This window comes from Mesoplodon bidens (genome assembly GCF_964165515.1).
Source record: "Mesoplodon bidens genome assembly, chromosome: 3".
Lineage (NCBI taxonomy): Eukaryota > Metazoa > Chordata > Mammalia > Artiodactyla > Ziphiidae > Mesoplodon > Mesoplodon bidens.
This window is the reverse complement of record NC_138178.1, coordinates 45,873,075-45,890,456: the sequence shown is the minus strand read 5'-3', so window position 1 is coordinate 45,890,456 and position 17,382 is coordinate 45,873,075. Positions and strand designations below refer to the sequence as shown.

At 39.8% G+C, this 17,382-nt stretch overlaps 1 protein-coding gene across 1 annotated transcript in view; it reads left to right on the top strand.

Annotated features, from left to right (window-relative positions):
* Positions 1-2,898: 2,898 nt before the first annotated feature.
* Positions 2,899-17,382, top strand: part of PRTG (protogenin) — a gene marked incomplete at its 3' end in the record, with an annotated part of 127,319 nt that continues 112,835 nt past the window's right edge. Inside the window, exons 1-2 of the mRNA XM_081227373.1 lie at positions 2,899-3,050; positions 5,284-5,586. Of these exons, the coding sequence (XP_081083499.1) occupies positions 2,957-3,050; positions 5,284-5,586 (397 nt within the window). The 5' untranslated portion in view covers positions 2,899-2,956. The remainder of the gene's footprint in view (positions 3,051-5,283; positions 5,587-17,382) is intronic.

Here is a 17,382-nt window from a genome sequence, read left to right as displayed (position 1 = left end):
AATAACTTGTCTGCATAAGACTGAAATTGGAACTCTAGTCTGTCAGACACTCAGAACTATGCCCTTGGGCTTCCCTGGTGGCGCAGTGGTTGAGAATCGGCCTGCCAATGCAGGGGACACGGGTTCGAGTCCTGGTCTGGGAAGATCCCACATGCCGCGGAGCAACTAGGCCTGTGAGCCACAACTACAGAGCCTGCGCATCTGGAACTTGTGCTCCGCAACAAGAGAGGCCACGACAGTGAGAGGCCCACGCACCGCGATGAAGAGTGGCCCCCACTCGCCGCAACTAGAGAAAGCCCTCGCACAGAAACAAAGACCCAACACAGCAAAAATAAATAAACAAACAAACAAATAAATAAATAAATGAGACTTAAAAGATACAAGTTTTAAAAAAACAAAAACAAAAAAAAACTATGCTCTTAGCCATTGCAGTGTTACTTACTATACGCAGGGCACTGCAGTGGAATCTGTGGGGCATTGGAGAACTAGGTAACAAGTCCCTAGGTAGCCTACTACATGACATAAGACAAGTATTATATAGGAAAGAAAGTGTAACTGTCCAAGAAGACATGTACTGTGTTATTTAAAGAAGTATGCTATAAATTCTGAAGCCGACAGGAATAGGAGGGAAGGGAGGGAGGGATGGAGGGGGAGAGGAAGAGAGGAAGGATGGAAAGAAGAAAGGAAGGAGAAATAAGGAAAAAAGGACAGAAAAAAAGTTTAAATTTAAAGACATAAAGGATTATACAGTAGAAAGGGTAACAAATAAATCAGAAGCCATGGATTCTGGTTTCTAGTTACTACTTACTAATAAGTGACCTAGGGTATACTGTAAATTTTATATAATATGGTATAACTACATCATCAGGGTAAGTTTATTGCTGCCCAGAAAAGTATAATCTAATCACACTATACATATGTATCATATATATCATATATATTATATTATTTTCACATTAGATGCAATGCTATGTTCTTCCCCAATACAAGTCAAGGTCCAAAGCCATCTTAAGAGAATCAAAGGCTCCTATGATTAATTGAAATGTTAAAGAAAATTCAAAGTGGCAGTTTAAAAAAAAGTTCTTCCCTTGCTTTTTAGCTTATCTCTCCCCTCCCCCAGCCTTTATTCCTCTGATTTACTCAAAAAGGAGAGCATAAAAGCATCTTATTAGCAATTCTTATCCAGGAAATATAAGCACTTAGGATCAATTGAAAGGGAACTGGGAGAAGGGGGAGTTAAGAGGGAGAAGACTGTCATACAATAAAAAAAGTCTAGTTTAGTAGGCACACAGTTAAGAATATCACTTTGTGTATATCTGATTTATCAGAGGTTTAAAACATCCCTGCAAATGTTTTATTACCTCTAAACATTTTCCCTTTCCATGAACCTTTATTCTGCTGCTTAGAAATACTTGAAATTCATCTAAATTATAAGTCAGCTTTTGGAAGCAATAGAGCCCAGGGTACTACATGCAGTTAAGTTGAAATTGTTAAGTAGACTGATCCCTATTATAGTAAGCTTCCGGGGAAGGTTACTCCCAGCAGATGTACTAAAACTGTTGATTCCCCCTCCTTTTTTTTTTCTCATAAGGAGGATTTTTGGAACATGCTAAAGGCAGCGAGTGTGTTGATGTCCTAGTGACAAAAGCTAGATTTCTGTCAGCTGCTTTCATTAAGGTTAGCTTTTAGCCTGTGCCCTCATCATGGCCATAGATTTAGTTTTGGGTTAGGAAACGCTAATCCACATGTAAATGCTCTCCATGATCCATACATGTTTAGCAGTCTGATTACATTTTTAATGTACCTTTTAACTCCTCTTGTTATCCTTAATTAATTTTAAGAGATGTGAACAAATTCACATTTGTGTCTTTCCTAGTCAGTTTAACTTCTAACCAGGTAGTATCCACGCCTAGTCCCCTAGACCCAGCTCGGAGAATCTAGAAATCTCATCTGGCCTCAACTCTCAGCACAGGGCCTTTTATGTGCACAGCTCTCACGAATTAAAGAACTTTAGGTTGAGAAAGAGATAATAAAACGTCTCCCCAAACGGTAATTGTTCACTTCAGGGCACTCTTCAGAGATGTTTTTAAGCCGGGGCTGCATCTCGCGGGGGCAGGGAGGACAGAAACCGTCTCTAAATGTCGGGGCTTATCTCCCGGAGATGCCTCCAGTGTAGCTGACAAATCTCCGAAGTGGGAAATAGTTTTCCCTCCACAGGGCCTCGGCGTGTGAGGGAAGGAGGGGGATGGGCAGGGGCCATCAGGGGAGAAGTCTCCGGCCTTTTCACTTCTCTCAACACCATCCCTCCCTCACCCCGCCTCCTCCTTCCCCGAATCCTAAACAAGCCCGGGGGTGGAGGGGAGTGGTCTGGGGGGTGGGGGGGAGAAGGGCCCGGGGGCAGGCCAGGCCGGGCCAGGAGGCTCGGCCTTTGTGGCTGTCCTCGACGGCGGGGGGGAGGGGAGGCAGAGGGGGTGGGGAAGCGGGCCGGAGACCCTCAGCCGGGGCTTGACCCCCAGGTGCATTGTCCGGCGGGGCCCGCCCCCTCCTCCCGGGGCCGCGACCCGGCCGCCACTGAGCCCCCTCCCAGCGTCTCCCTCCGCGGCCGCCGACCTCGCGGTCCCCAGACCAGGGGCCAGATGTAGAAAGTAGTCCCGAGGCCGGCAGCGGCGGCGCTGTCCACTCCACCGCCCCCGCCCTCTCCAGCCGCCGCCTCACTCCGCCCCCGAGCCGGACGCTCGGGCCCCCCGCCTCCTGCGAGCGGGTGTCCGTGCGCCGGCCTCGCCGCGCCCGAGGAGACCAGCCGCCGGCCGCGCCGTGCCACGCCACGCCGGTGCCCGAGCGGGAAGCCCAGGCTGCGCGCGTCCAGCCGCCGAGCGGAGAGCGCCCGGAGGAGGGAGCCGGCAGGCGGACAGTGGCTGCGGGGCGGCCGGGGAGCATGCCCACCCAGCCCTGCTGAATGGCGCCTTCCCTGCGACCCCTCGCCCGGCCGCGGCCGCCAGGGATGCTGCTCGGCGCGCTCCTGCTCCTGCCGGTCCTCGGCCCCGTTCCAGGTGGGCGCGCTTTCTTCTGCGCCGGTGGGGCGTGAGAGAGCGCGAGTGGGCTGGGGAAGGAGGCAACCGGGTGTGTGTGTGTTGGGGGGGGGCGGCGGGTCCTTCGCGGGGGCGCTGACCCCCGGTCTCTGCCCGCTCCCAGCAGCCAGTCGGGAGCTGCCGCTGGAACGCGAGGTGCCGGCGGGCTCTGCGGGGGCGCGGGCGGCGGTGGGCGCCTCTCGCAGCGCCCGCCCCTCCCCGCTGCGCTCCCCAGGCCGCGCGCTGCGGGCCGGCGCCCGCCGTCCACTCTCGCCCCTTTCTCCTCGCGCCATTGTCCGCGCTCCGGCCTTGTACTCGCCTTCGGGGCCAGCCTCGGCTCCGCGCAGCCCGCCCTCCAGCCGGGGCCGCCGCGGCCGCACGTGGCTTTATTTATATTGTTTCCTTAGTGGCAGCCTCGCGGCGCAGGGGGCGCCGCGTTTCCGCGCGGCTTCCCCTGTTTGCGGTGGGGGCTTCCCCACGTTTTAGGGCGGGGGAGAGAATAGGTGAACTCAGCGCCCAGGTCAGACCCCTAAGTGCCCCCACTTTCCCGGATCCGGATCGAACGAGGAGGAGACGGGAGGGGTGGAATTGGAAAGAGAAGAGGAGTGGAAGTTTTGTGGCCCATTTGTGCCCCGGAGGGGAGGTAGAAGGGTCCCGAAGCTGAGAAGGAAGGTATCTAAGTAGGGTTTATTTCTAACAGCTAGGGATTTGGGGGCAGGGCCTGAGATGTGTGCGAATCTGAAGACCCCTCCAAACTCCAGGTTAGCCTTGCGCAAACTTGGATGAACTAATTTTTCTCTTTTGACGTGTTGCTTTATTCTTAAAGAGTTAAAAATTGTAAAGTGGATGCGGGGTGCGGGGGGCGCAGGGAGAAGAGGTGTTAAGAAGAATGGGTTGTTTTATTTGTTTACAGGTTACAAACCCCAGACTTTCGTGGGTTTTTTGTTTTGTATGTCTGTTTGTTTCCTGGAGGAGTTAGTTTTCTATTAGCAAGAGAAAAGGATCAAAGTCAGATGTGACTCGGAAACACAATGGGCGCCTTCCGGAGTGGTCCTCGCTGCGCGGGGCTATTAGGGTCGCTCGTGTCGCCCTGGGCATCCATTAGGAGAAGTCGGCAGCCAGGGCGTGGGAGCGTGACTAGTGTGTGAGGTTTGGAGGACCTGCCTTGATGAGAAACAGATCAGTCCCCGGGATTGGTACTCATGAACTCAAGACAATCAGAAGGAAGATGAAATGCCCTCCGCCCCTAAACCCCTCATACTCTACTCGGCCCCAATCAATATACAAGACTTAAGCTGACCTTTGCGCTAAATGCAGGAGGTGACAGGGTATTAGTTGGTCATCGGATGCTTTATCCTGACGGGGACTCGGGACGATGTTTATGCCTAACATAAAGCCTTTATTACTCTGCTCTGATAAAAATGTGTATTGGTTGATTAAGCAATCTCCTATCCCTGTTAGACAGTAAGGACCAATTAGTCACACATTTTTTTCCAACAGTTGGTAGTTCTAAAAAAAATGAAATAGAAGTTTCCTAATCCGATCACCCACTGAGTACAAGCAGCAAGAGTTAGCAACTTTTCAAAGTCAAATGTTTGTCTTTTAAATACCTACCATACTCCGCAGAAATTAAGTAAATGGGTCTCTTTCAAGGAGCAGAGACAAGAGTCCTTGCTATAAAAGGGCAGATATAAAAGTGCAAACTTGTCATCTGTCACAAAAGATAAACGCACTTCCCAAAGGAGTAGGTACCAAGGGTTTCAAAAACTCTTCAAGGGACAAGGAAATAAACTTGCTTGTTCACAGAGTCGGAGTTTTGCTAATGATTTCTTGTAAAATTAGACTTTTACGACTTACTCTGTTCAAGATCTTTTTGACAAGCTTGTAAAAGTAAGCAAACAGCTTGTGCTCAAGAGTTTTCCTGATGATTTTGAAACTCTAGCAAGGCACTTGAGGACAGAATTCTTAAAAGGGGTAAAAGTTATTGAAATCTTCCCTATGCTTTTTAGTATAAGATGTTGTAAAAAGATTTCTCTGATTTGTTGAGAAGGTTAGCTGAAACTTAGATTGGTTTATTAAGGTGTTTGTAAGTTAATTAATATGGTTTGTTAAACTTTGTCTCATTACACTCTGAATATGTGTTTTACAATTGTGCGTTAAGAAATGATTTTACACTTGTAATTCTGGGTATGCCTGTCCCCCCTTTTCCTTGTAGGAGTATGGTGCTTTAGCGAACTGTTTTTTATCAAAGAGCCACAGGATATAACTGTCACAAGAAAGGACCCAGTCGTTTTAGATTGCCAGGCTCATGGAGAAGTTCCTATTAAGGTCACTTGGTTGAAAAATGGAGCAAAAGTGTCTGAAAATAAGCGGATCCAGGTTCTGTCCAATGGCTCTTTATACATCAGTGAGGTGGAAGGCAAGCGAGGAGAGCAGTCTGATGAAGGATTTTATCAGTGCTTGGCCATGAACAAACATGGAGCCATTCTTAGTCAAAAAGCTCATCTTACCTTATCAAGTAAGTGTTTAAGTTCTTGATTGTTTGACGTTTTTCACTGCTACATTTTGATGATTTCTCGATTCATTAGCATGCTAACCTGAAAAATTACACAAACATTAAGAATTTTCCTGGAGATAGTAGTTCATGCTAACTAAGGCATGCAGAAAAATCTGAGGAAAAAAATATATAAATTCGAATGAGTGATTTAGAACAAAAGTCACATTAGGTTTAGAACACCAAAACCTGTAGAGGTGGCTTTGTATAAATTTGTTTCAAACTGTGAAAAAAGTTGGATGAAAAGTTTGACCAACACAACAAAAGTTGTTCTAAAATCTCATTTTTGTAAATTAATAATTAAATTTTGAAAATCACAAGCAACTTTTTCTGCTTTGTAGATGGCCCTTAAGTGCTAAATCTTTCATATAGCCCAAGCTTCCATTTCTCTGACTGCTTTAAAATCACCCATGTTGCTTTTTAATTGAAAGAGAGGGCATTGGTCAGTAACTCACAAGCCTTTGAAGTATTCCTAGGCTTTTCCTGCTGGGAGAGAAAGAGATTAAGGCCATTTCCATATTATGCCTAATGGACTTAAACCAGATCTGCCCACTTTTTTCCAGTTGTCATAAAGTTTGCTGTCTAATGATTTCCTTTGTATTAACAACCCAGTCTGATCAACCATTTGTCCAAGTGACCCACTGCTTGGTGGTTGCCCTGGTAACTGTTGAGTGTAAACATGGGCCTAGGATAGTTAGAGAACTCCTTGTTTTCACTGAGGCTTTCCACCTCTTCAGGTGATCAAATACCCAGCACTCAAGATTACAAAAGACAGTGTAAATCTTAAGACAAAACAAAACACAGCACAACTGTATCTTAAAAATATTTTTACAGGCATCCTAGCTACAAGCTTTTGTTAATCCACAAAAGATAGATTTTGCACTAAACCTACAAATTGATCATTTACAAGATGAACAATAGGAGGAGGGAGCTCTTGAGATAAAGTCATAATCTTTAAGAAATAGTTTCTTCAGGGTCTCCACAGTTGAAATTCAACTATTGGTGGGGGTTTCCTAGGTGACTTTATTGTAACAGTCCATGGCCATATTCATGCCATCCTCATTTCAGTAATATATTTTATTTGTACAATAATAATTAATAGTGGAAAATAAATTGCAAGCAAAGGTATTTTTGTATTGAAAAATGTCAGAAAAGTAGAGGTTTCCAATTCTAGTCCCCCTCCACCAGAATAGTATAAACCTGAGAGAATGTCTGATAAACTCCTTTTTTTTTTGCTGTGATCATTGGCCAACAATCATCTTTTTGTGTTGTTGTTGAGTAGTGGTTTTTCAGTACAGTATTGTTTTCAGGATAGTGTGCTTTTTATGCTTATGTCCTGTTCATTTAATTTTTGTCTAATGTAAAATTGTTCTATAGAGTTGTAATTTTTCTACCTTTTTGGGTTTGTGGAGTATTGTGTTTTCATATCCAGGAACTGTAGTATTACCTTGCCAGAGAGGAGGGGGCAGGATGGAAAGGTGGAGGAGGGCAGATGGGCTTTGAAAGATGAAGCATTTGTCATGACCACACAGTATTTCCAGGACCTCCTTAGAAGCCTGACAATTCTAAGGCACTCAGAAATACTTTGAAAACACACAGAGCTTTCAGTTTTCATAAATAAAGTCTGAACAGTATTAACATAGTAACAGTGAAACAATGTTAATATTGGCTTTTTGAGTAGCGTTAGATTTTGTATCTTTATAAAAATTATTAATGACAAATATTTTATTAGATGTGAATCATTTTGAAGGCTTTTGTGGTGAAGTATTCATATTTTAAGTATCAAAAACTTTCCAGTTAAACTATGTAGAACATTGCTTTGCTGTTAAATATCAACTGTAGTATGTTAGTTATAGGAACTACACTTTTCATATGCACACATTTTATTTAACTTGGAGGAGGTGCTTTGCTAGGAAATTGCATTCAGTATTATAGATTTAAAATAAGAAATGCATAGCGGGTTTAGATTTTTCTTTAGAAATGAAATTTCTTACAGATTTGAAATTCACCAAGTTAGTTCTGATATCTGAGAAGCAATGTCCAGTGACATTGTAGGCCCAGATGACTTTATCCTGTGTTCAGGGTAAGATGTTATACGTATTAAACAGGAAGAGAATAGGCATTAAGTGGACATTCTGTTTTTGTGGGGTTTTTTTAAAAAGGTTAGTTCCCTCCTAGTTAGTGATAGCAGCAGGGTGCAAGTATGTTCTTTTTATTTTCTGGTCAAGGATTTTGTCAGCAAGCATATCTTTTAGTTCTGAAGTGTAATAAGTAGATCAGCACCTGGAAATCTAAAACTTTAATCTGTGCAAGTTTTAGATTTTTAACACAGGCAGTCAAGTCTTGGTTTCTAAACTTAGGAACTAGAAGCTGAAAGTTGCACTCTAGGCAAGAATTCCATTATTCATGTGTAAATTAGGAATTCACAGGGTTAAAAGGTTAGAAACTGGCCAGGATGAGGTTTACCCTTGTGATAAAGAGCAGATGACCCTCATTCATTGGCCAAAGCTTTCATGTAGCTCTTCTGCAAAGTTAGTTATTGCCATGAATTGTTCTTGAGGAATGCAGAAATTCAAATGTGAGCAGGCCTTTCCTTAAGTGTCACTATGGAGCCTTATCTCCCAGGCACATCAGAGCTGGCTGCGGGGACAAGGTTCCTCCCCAAAGGCCTGGAGGCTTTGCTTTCCTGTTGTTCATCCAAGCACAAAAGGATTTGTCTAACTTAGTTTTTCTAAGGCATCCCATTTTTAAAGGAAAGTATAGGGTTAAAGTAATATTTAGTTTTTTAAAAAGTTAATCCTTTTTATTGATAGCCATTTTAGCCATTTTACATTTTCATGTAATGGAATAGAAAGGGGAGTAATGTGGGAGGCTCTTTTTCTAGTTGTATACAATAGTAAGAACAGAATATTAAGCCATTTCCCATAAATTTCAGTATTTTTAACTGAAAATCAAATTTTCACTTTCATAGGTGCTAAATCTTCACTACATAAATAATCTAAATATTTTAGGAGTGAGAAGTAATCTATGACATCTTGACATTTCTTGCATTCTAATTGTTGAAGTAAGATAAATTTCATAGGAAAGCATTAGTGTGGTAAAATGGTCTCATATTTCAACAAGTTTAAATTAAGATGAGACATTTGAGAGAAGTAAAGGAGGAGGCAGGTTGTGTTCTGTGATGTGTAGAAGACTGGCCTTAAGCTAGTGATTGAACAGGAAGCTGGTTGTTTATTTCCTTTCCATAAAAGGTGGAAATTGAAGTCTTAGGATAGAAGGAAAGAGAACATAAAGCTGGCTTATATTTGTTGGGTTTTTCAGGACTGCTTGGGTGCAAAATAATTTTTTAAATGAGCATTTGTAGCTGGAAGACCATAGGAATTATTATAACTTTATGATAGATTTTTTTCTCCGAAATTTTGAGATTAGTTTTAGCATCCATAAAATTGTTTTTTTGGGGAGTGTCTATTTCTGTAACTTTATGTAGCAGTAGTTGTTTCCTGCAAAAAGATGTAGGTTGTTTTCCATGAATAAAATGTTTATTACTTCAGTTTAAGTTGAGATGAAACTTGAGGTTTTTTTATGAGATTAATGAAAAACTGTTCAGTGAGTGTGGTTCCTAGCTTAAAGAGTAGTACATAAATTATAGCTCAACGCTGATCTTGAAATGTGAAGTTAAAATATATTGAAAACATTTAGAGTCATGTTCGAAAGAAAAGAGGGTGGGTGGTATATTGAAAAGAGAAAGGTAAGAGCTATGAGACTATTAGCCTAGATTTTGAATTTTATTAATGATCCTGGTCCGAAGATGGGCAAGAGTTTGCTTCATTGTCACTTTTTATTGAGATTTGTAGATGCTGTAAAGGACATTGTCTCTTACCTGTGTGCATGTTCACTTCAAATCAAGCTGTTAACAGTTACTTGCCCTAACTTAGGAGTGCTAACACAAAAGTAAAAGTTGTTTGATTTTGGAAAAATAAGACAGACTGAGATATTTAGAGAGACCAATCTGCCAACATGTAGATAAGGTTCAGATGGTGCTTTCTGGGTCTAAGAAAAATCATCTTTAAAGAGAAGGGGGTATGGTTCAAAAGTACATATTTAAATTAAAAATTTACTAGCTTAAAATTGCATAAGTTAAATCAGGGAAGTAAAAGCACATGTAGTTCTACAGGCTTATTTACAATGATACTTGGTTCTTAAAGTCTGTCTACCTAAAAGGTTTATCAGGTACCTGGTGATCTCTGGGTAATGGAACCAGTTTTTCCCACTTTGCACTTGATTAGTGAGGATCATTTCTCATCTGCAGAAACCTGTAACGCTATCTCACTGTTTTTCAAAGTTGTTGGATTTTTTATTTTTCAATGAAGCAGGGTCCACTGAGGGGTAGAATTATAATTTGCTTTAAGATGTATAAATGTGTTTGTTTATTTTATTTTTGTCCAGCTCCTTAATGGAATTTTGAAAGGGCATTTGGTATGGCCCTCTTGTGTCAACTAACTCTGATTATTCTAAAGAAAGGCCCTAACTCTCAGCACTTGTTTGCCCAGGCATTTGTTGTCATTGCTCCTGAATTTAACAGCTGGGCCTATTGATGAAGTCCAGAGCAGTTTAAAAGAATAGCAGAAAACAAATCTCTTAAGTAGGGTGTTAGGTTGAAGGAGTATTTCAATTAATAAGTACATGCATTTGAGGTTGCTTTTTTGAAAACCCTAATATTCTTGACTACAATTTTGAGAGATGATTTTTATTTCTCCTAGGTGGAGGTGCTCAGTTAGAGTTGATTACTTTCAGCTTTTAAACTGGCAATTACTATTTTTTAATGGGGATTTTATTTTTCTTTAATTTTTAAATTTTTTATTTATTTTTGGCTGTGTTGGGTCTTTATTGCTGCATGTGGGCTTTCTCTAGTTGCGGTGAGCAGGGGCTATTCTTCGTTGAGGTGCACGGGCTTCTCATTGCGGTGGCTTCACTTGTTGCGGAGCACAGGCTCTAGGAGCGCGGGCTTCAGTAGTTGTGGCTCGCGGGCTCTAGAGCACAGGCTCAGTAGTTGTGGTGCACGGGCTTAGTTGCTCCGCGGCACGTGGGATCTTCCCGGACCAGGGCTTGAACCCGTGTCCCCTGCGTTGGCAGGAGGATTCTTATCCACTGCGCCACCAGGGAAGCCCGGCAATTACTATTAATATGAAAATAAATAAGTCAGGCATTTTGCTAAGGATTATAGTTGAATTTTAAAAACAGCACTGATTATTGATATGTTTTAAGAGAAATTCTAAAAGTTGTACCCCAAATAAAGTTTTTGTTGTCAGTCAGGGCTATTTTATTTTTTAATTTATTTTAAAAATATTAATTTATTTCTTTGGTTGTGCCAGGCCTTAGTTGCAGCACGTGGGATCTCTTAGTCGCGGCATGTGGGATCTTAGTTCCCTAACCAGGGATCAAACCTTGGCTCCCTGCGTTGGGAGCACAGAGTCTTAATCACCGGACCACCAGGGAAGTCCCAGTCAGGGCTGTTTTAGTACTTCTGAGAGTTTATAGTATTCAGACTCTTTATTAAAACATTTAAAAAACTCTCATTTGGTAAAAATCTTGGTAAATGAGAGGAAGAAGAAGATATGGTTGTAGTCATTGAAGCAGTATTGGAAGTTGTCCTAACATGGTAATCTGCACAGAGCAAGTTCACAGTCAACAGTTGACAATAATGTACAAAAAAGGTAAAAATGTTCCAAATTACCTTCAGCAGCTATAATTCTGAAGCCAAGTGAACTGCTTTAGGGATATGTATTGCAGAGGATAAAGGTGTCATCCTCACAAAGGTCTCTGACACTAATCTGACAAATACTTTCCTGACTTTTACATTCCTTGGTTTTTTTTTCTTTTTCTTTTTTTAACCTCTGGTTCTCAGAAACTGCTTTTGATGAGCTTTAAAAGCCAAATTCTTATAGACTGAGCAGAAGGCATGAATTTAAAATGTTTGGGATTTTTTTTTAAGTTTCTGGAGGGCTTGCCTTTTTCTTGTGTTCGTATATATATATTTTACAGCTTTAGCATTTGTAGCGGCTAGATTAATCAAATAACTATTGGAGAATGCAGTCATTGTTCAGGGTCCTGGTTTCAAACTTGTATCCTCATTGGATTTGTTGTTAGGACTGATGGAAAGAAAATTTTCTTTAAAATTTTTGCTTTATGAAACTATAGTAAATCCCTGTTTAGAACAGTGTGACAGTTTTTTTTAAATGATACTACTTTCTCTAAATCATATTCCTTTGGAATAATCCTCCAAAATGGCGTTTTTATTGTTTTGTAGTCTTTTTAGTACTACTCAGAGTGGATCTTCCACTCCACCAACATTTACCAAATAAGTAAATAAATAAATAAATTTCTTTCTTTTTTTTTTTGAGCTGTGGATTACATTTCTCAGGGTTTCTCAGCCTTGGGGCAGTTGACATTTTGGACTAGGTAATTCTTCATTGCAGAGGCTGACATTTGCAATGTAGGATGTGTAGCAGCATCTCTGGCCTCTATACACCAGATGCCAATAGCACCCCTTCCTAGTTGTGGCGACCAAAGAATGTGTTTTGGGAGGCAAAATCACCCCTGGTTGAGAACCACTGATGTTTCTGAGAGTAGTGCAAAACTTCTTTCCAAGTGTCACTAGGCTATTCGTATTTTAACTGTTTCTGTCTTAACTTGATATTCAACTTTTTTTGGTTTTAGCAGTGTTAAATTTATTGATTGGAGACGACTTACTATTTTTAGGTACTGTCAAGGAAGCTTGATAAAGAAATGTGTTTGGATTGTTGTTTGTCTAATTTGGAGTGATGCCTTTCCATCCCTTTTCACACATAGTACATTGAAAACTGCTACTAAGAGTTTACCCCTCTGTAGGTTCATTCATTTTGATTTCAATATTTCAGATCTTTTTTGGGGGATATCTAGTCTAAGAGTAAATGCAAATTTCATTTAACTGTGTTTATGTAGCACCTTTTTTTTCTTGATGTGATGGATACCATAGTTGAAGAGATATGAGAAATCTCCATGTGTGGTTAATGTTAGAGAACATCTTTTGTGATGCTCTGCATGGTGAGAAGTAAAACTGTATGAGATTAACAGCCCAGAGAATAACATTTGCTGTGTGGTAGGTTTTTCATTGGGTGAATGGTTAACAGAAATCTTTTCAGCTAAGTCAGTGGTACCATAGACTTATTTTGGGCAGAAGCAATTTCACTTCTGCAGATAATGATGTAAAGATGGTAGTATCTTGTGAGGGCATCAAGGGGTGACAGAAGGGAAAAGAATTAGACACTAAAGTATATTAACTAGTACATAGAAAGTCACAGGCAAATTGAGTGGTTATTATTGAAATATTTGTTTTAGATTACTTAGTAGTAGTGGGCAGGGACTTCATAGTTTTTATCTTTCCCAGGATATCACTCTATGTGTGTGCTTCCATTTTGATTAAGCTGTTTATGCTAGTAAAAGTTATGATTGTTGCTACATGCAGTTAGTCACCTGTAGAGGCCAGTAGCCACTGGTGGCTCAAGTGGGCAAGCTGAGATAGATGAAGGAGGAAGCAGAATATTTTAATGAGTGATTCTAGTGCTGAGCAAGTCTGGCTAAACATTTTTGGCACCATGTGTTCTATGCCAAAAACATTACTTGGAGTAGAACAAATCATCAGTTAGTTCAAAATAGAAGAGAAGAATGCACATTTTCATTATATTTGAGGAAAATAGTGTTTGAGTCAAAACAGAATTTTAATATTCTTGAGTGCTTATTTTCCTGTCCTTGTAGTCATTTCATAAAGAAATTATGAAGTTGATAATTTCCAACAGCTGGTAAATACTCTTCATGCTGCTAAATTTTTACTGAGTTGCTGGGAGGGGTGAGGTGGGAAAGCAGAAAGAATGACAAAAAGGCGGAAGAGCCAAGCATTAGTGCCTTTTCCATTGTTGGTGACTTATGACTTTAGACAAATCACTTAATCATTCTGATCCTTGTCAGATCCTTGTCTTATCTGTAAAAATAGGTACCTGGGGAAAAAAGGGAGGGATGGATATTGAGCAACACAGTGCCCTTAGTTTTTTAATTCTATTATTGTAATTCAAGTAAATGGCCAATAAATTATGTTTTTTGTAAGGCTGAGTCCAGTCACACTGCAAGAGAACCATTTAAGTCACTGAGAAAAATTTTTAAAAAGCTAGTCAGTTATTTAATTTGGTACTTTTAAGGATTCATACTCTTGCAGTGGACCTTAGGAATATCTGCTTTTGGAGATGGGGAGGCCTTAAACCAATACTGATAATTTGAACTAGTACTATTTTTAAGAGTCTAGAAAAATAAATTATTTTGTCTGGGATTGGACAGTTCAGAATAGTTGTGCTGCTTTGAAGGTTGACGTAGTGTAGGAGAGGTATAACTTTACAAATACGTATCTGGTTCTGCTAATAATTAATAGTGTATTCTATTGTTTATTGACTCGGTGTTTAAAAAAATAGTGCTGGTTTCATCTTAAGAGAGTTTTGCTAATGTTATTAGTGTTTTAATAGAAATAGATTATACTGGCTTCCCCACTACGACCGCCAATTCCTGTTAAGAATGATAAGGTTTAATTTTTCCTCCAGCTTTCAAACTGAATTAGCTTGAGTCCCTCTGATTGGATTTAAAGTAATTTCGATTAAAGTACTGACCTCAAACTGGACACATAACAAGAAAAAAATGCTTTGATGTTGGTATTGCATTTTGGTATTTTTTTTAAAAGGGAGTGCACAAATTTTCTTAAATCTATCAGCTAAATGTGTTCACTGTTTTCTTAATAAAAAGAATTCACTTTTTGTATATTTAAGAAAGCCATATTTTCATGCTCTGACTTAGTAATACTTTTAACATAATTTTAACTGAGGGACCAACTTCAGTAAAGCAATAAGATTACCAAAAGTTTCACCAAAAGGATTATGAATGTTATCCCAGTGATGGAATATGATTTCTTCAAAGCCTGTAAGTATCTTTACCTGGATGATTTACCACATTTTTAGAAATCTGTGATAATTAATACTTGAAAGAAAGTACACAGAAGAAACTTTGTGAAATTTAAGTTTAATTTTCGTTCTACCAGTTGTCAACTTGGAAGCTCTGATATTTTGGGAAAAAATTTTACTGCTTAGCACATGGTACAATGAGAAATTATAAGTGGATCCACAGTTGGTCAGTAGAAAGGTGATCATTTTCCTACCATACTAGAATCGACTCCACCATTCTTTTTATTTTTTTAATTGAGATATAGTTAATGTACAATATTATGTAACTTACAGGTGAACAACATAGTGATTCACAAATTTTAAAAGTTATACTCCATTTATAGTTATTATAAAATATTGCCTATTTTCCCTGTGTTTACAATATATCCTTGTAGCTTATTTATTTTATATTTAGTAGTTTGTACCTCTTAATCCCTTACCCCTATTTTACCACTCCCTGCTTCCCTCTCCCCACTGGTAACCACTAGTTCTCTATATCTGTAAGACTGTTTCTTTTTGTTATATTCACTAGTTTGTTGTAGTTTTTAGATTCCACAAATAAATGATGTCATATAGTATTTATCTTTCTCTGACTTATTTCACTTAGCATAATATCCTCCAAGTCCATCCACGTTGTTGCAAATGGCAAAATTTCATTCTTTTTTATGGATGAGTAGAATTGTATGTATATGTATACCACATATTCTTTATCCATTCATCTGTTGACAGACACTTAGGTTGCCTCCATATCTTGGCTATTGTAAATAATGCTGCTATGAATGTTAGGGTACATCATGTATCTTTTTGAATTAGTGTTTTGGTTTTTTTTTGGGGGGGATGTATATACCCAGGAGTGGAATTGCTGGGTCATATGGTTTTTAGTTTTTTGAGAAACCTCCATACTGTTTTCCGTAGTGGCTGCACCAATTTACATTCCCACCAGTAGTGTACAAGAGTGCCCTTTTCTCCACATCATCACCAACATTGTTATTTTTATTCTTTTTGATGATAGCCATTCTGACAGGTGTGTGGTGATAGCTCATTGTGGTTTTAATTTGCATTTCTCTGATGATTAACAATATGAGCATCTTTTCATGTGCCCGTTAGCCATCTGTATGTCTTCTTTGGAATAATGTCTATTCAGGTCTTTTGCCAATTTTTTAATCAGGTTTTTTTTTGTTATTAAGTTGTATGAGCTGTTTATATATTTTGGATATTAACCCCTTAACAGTCATATCATTTGTAAATATTTTCTCCCATTCAGTAGGTTACCTTTTCATTTTGTTGATGGTTTCCTTTGCTGCTCAAAAGCTTTTAAGTTTAATTAGATCCCATTTGTTTATTTTTGCTTTTATTTCCTTTGCTTTAGGAGACAGATCCAAAAAAACACTGCTACAGTTTATGTCAGAGTGTTCTGCCTATGTTCTCCTCTAGGAGTTTTATGGTTTCCACTCTACCATTCTTTATCAGAACAGAAGGAAAGTGATTAATCAAAGTTTTTTCCTGTTAGACAACTTTCCAAAGGGGATGACATTTTTAGAAAATAAAAGGCAAAGAAAATACATTATTATTTTCCACTGATCTCCAAACTTTTAAAGACTTGCTTAGATACTGGCTATGAACATTTTGAAGAGAGAACCTTAAGATCCGTAAAACTTATCCTATAGTCAGTAGAGAGTCCTTGCTTCCTAATTTGACTTGCAGTATCATTCTGCCTTTCTCTAACATGAGTAAAGAGCACAATTTGTAGTCTTAGAAATTTCTATTTTGCAAATAATAAATATGAAGCTGGAAGGAGTTAACTGCCTTATCCAAGGGCACAGCTGCTAGATCTGAGACCAGAGCTCAGGTTTGCTAATTCTTGTCATGAATTTGAAATGCTTAAATAAAGATTTTGTCCTGTGTATTGTGTGGAAGTGTGTCTTACTATATTCAAATATCTCTTCACACCCAGAATATAGAAAAGTGAATGGTAATGGAATTGACCCTGAGGTTAAAGATACTTCTTACATTTCTTAATATTTATGTTAAAAATATTTTACCATTGTGCAACTTACCCTTTACTGTACTTATATAAGGTTTTGATGTTGTTTTGTTGATGTAGTGAAAATCACTAATGTGTTTATATTTTTACTGGTCCTGTAACACTTCATGGAACTTCTTTTCTTGTGGATAACTTCAATGTGGGGAGATTGAGCTCTTGTCCCTTTAGAGGCTCAGTGTTTGTTGTTACATCTGTCCAAATGGAAGTTTCATCTAAAGCAGTGATTTTCAGTGTGTCTTTGAAGAACCTCCAGTAGAGTGAGACTCTTTTGTAATTAAGAGGTTGTTTTTTTTTTCTTTTAATGAAAACTACTATTTATTTATTTATTTGCTTGCTTGCTTGCCATGCCGCACAGCTTGTGGGATCTTAGTTCCCTGACCAGGGATCCAACTCAGGCCCTCAGCATTGAAAGGGCAGAGTTGTAACCACTGGCCACCGGGAATTACTCAAAAGGTTGAGTTTTAAATAAATGGTTGAGCATGTGTCATTATTATCTTATGGGAAGAGGGGCATAGTGACAGCCTATATCTAGCTTGGAAATGGTTTTTATAATGACAGTTTTATTGAGATAGAATTCACATACCACAAAGTTCACTCTCTCAAAGTGTACAAGTCAGTAGGTTTTGTGCATCTGTCACCACTGTCTAATTCTAGATTATATCCATCACCCCAGAAAGAAACCCCACACCTCCCAACTCT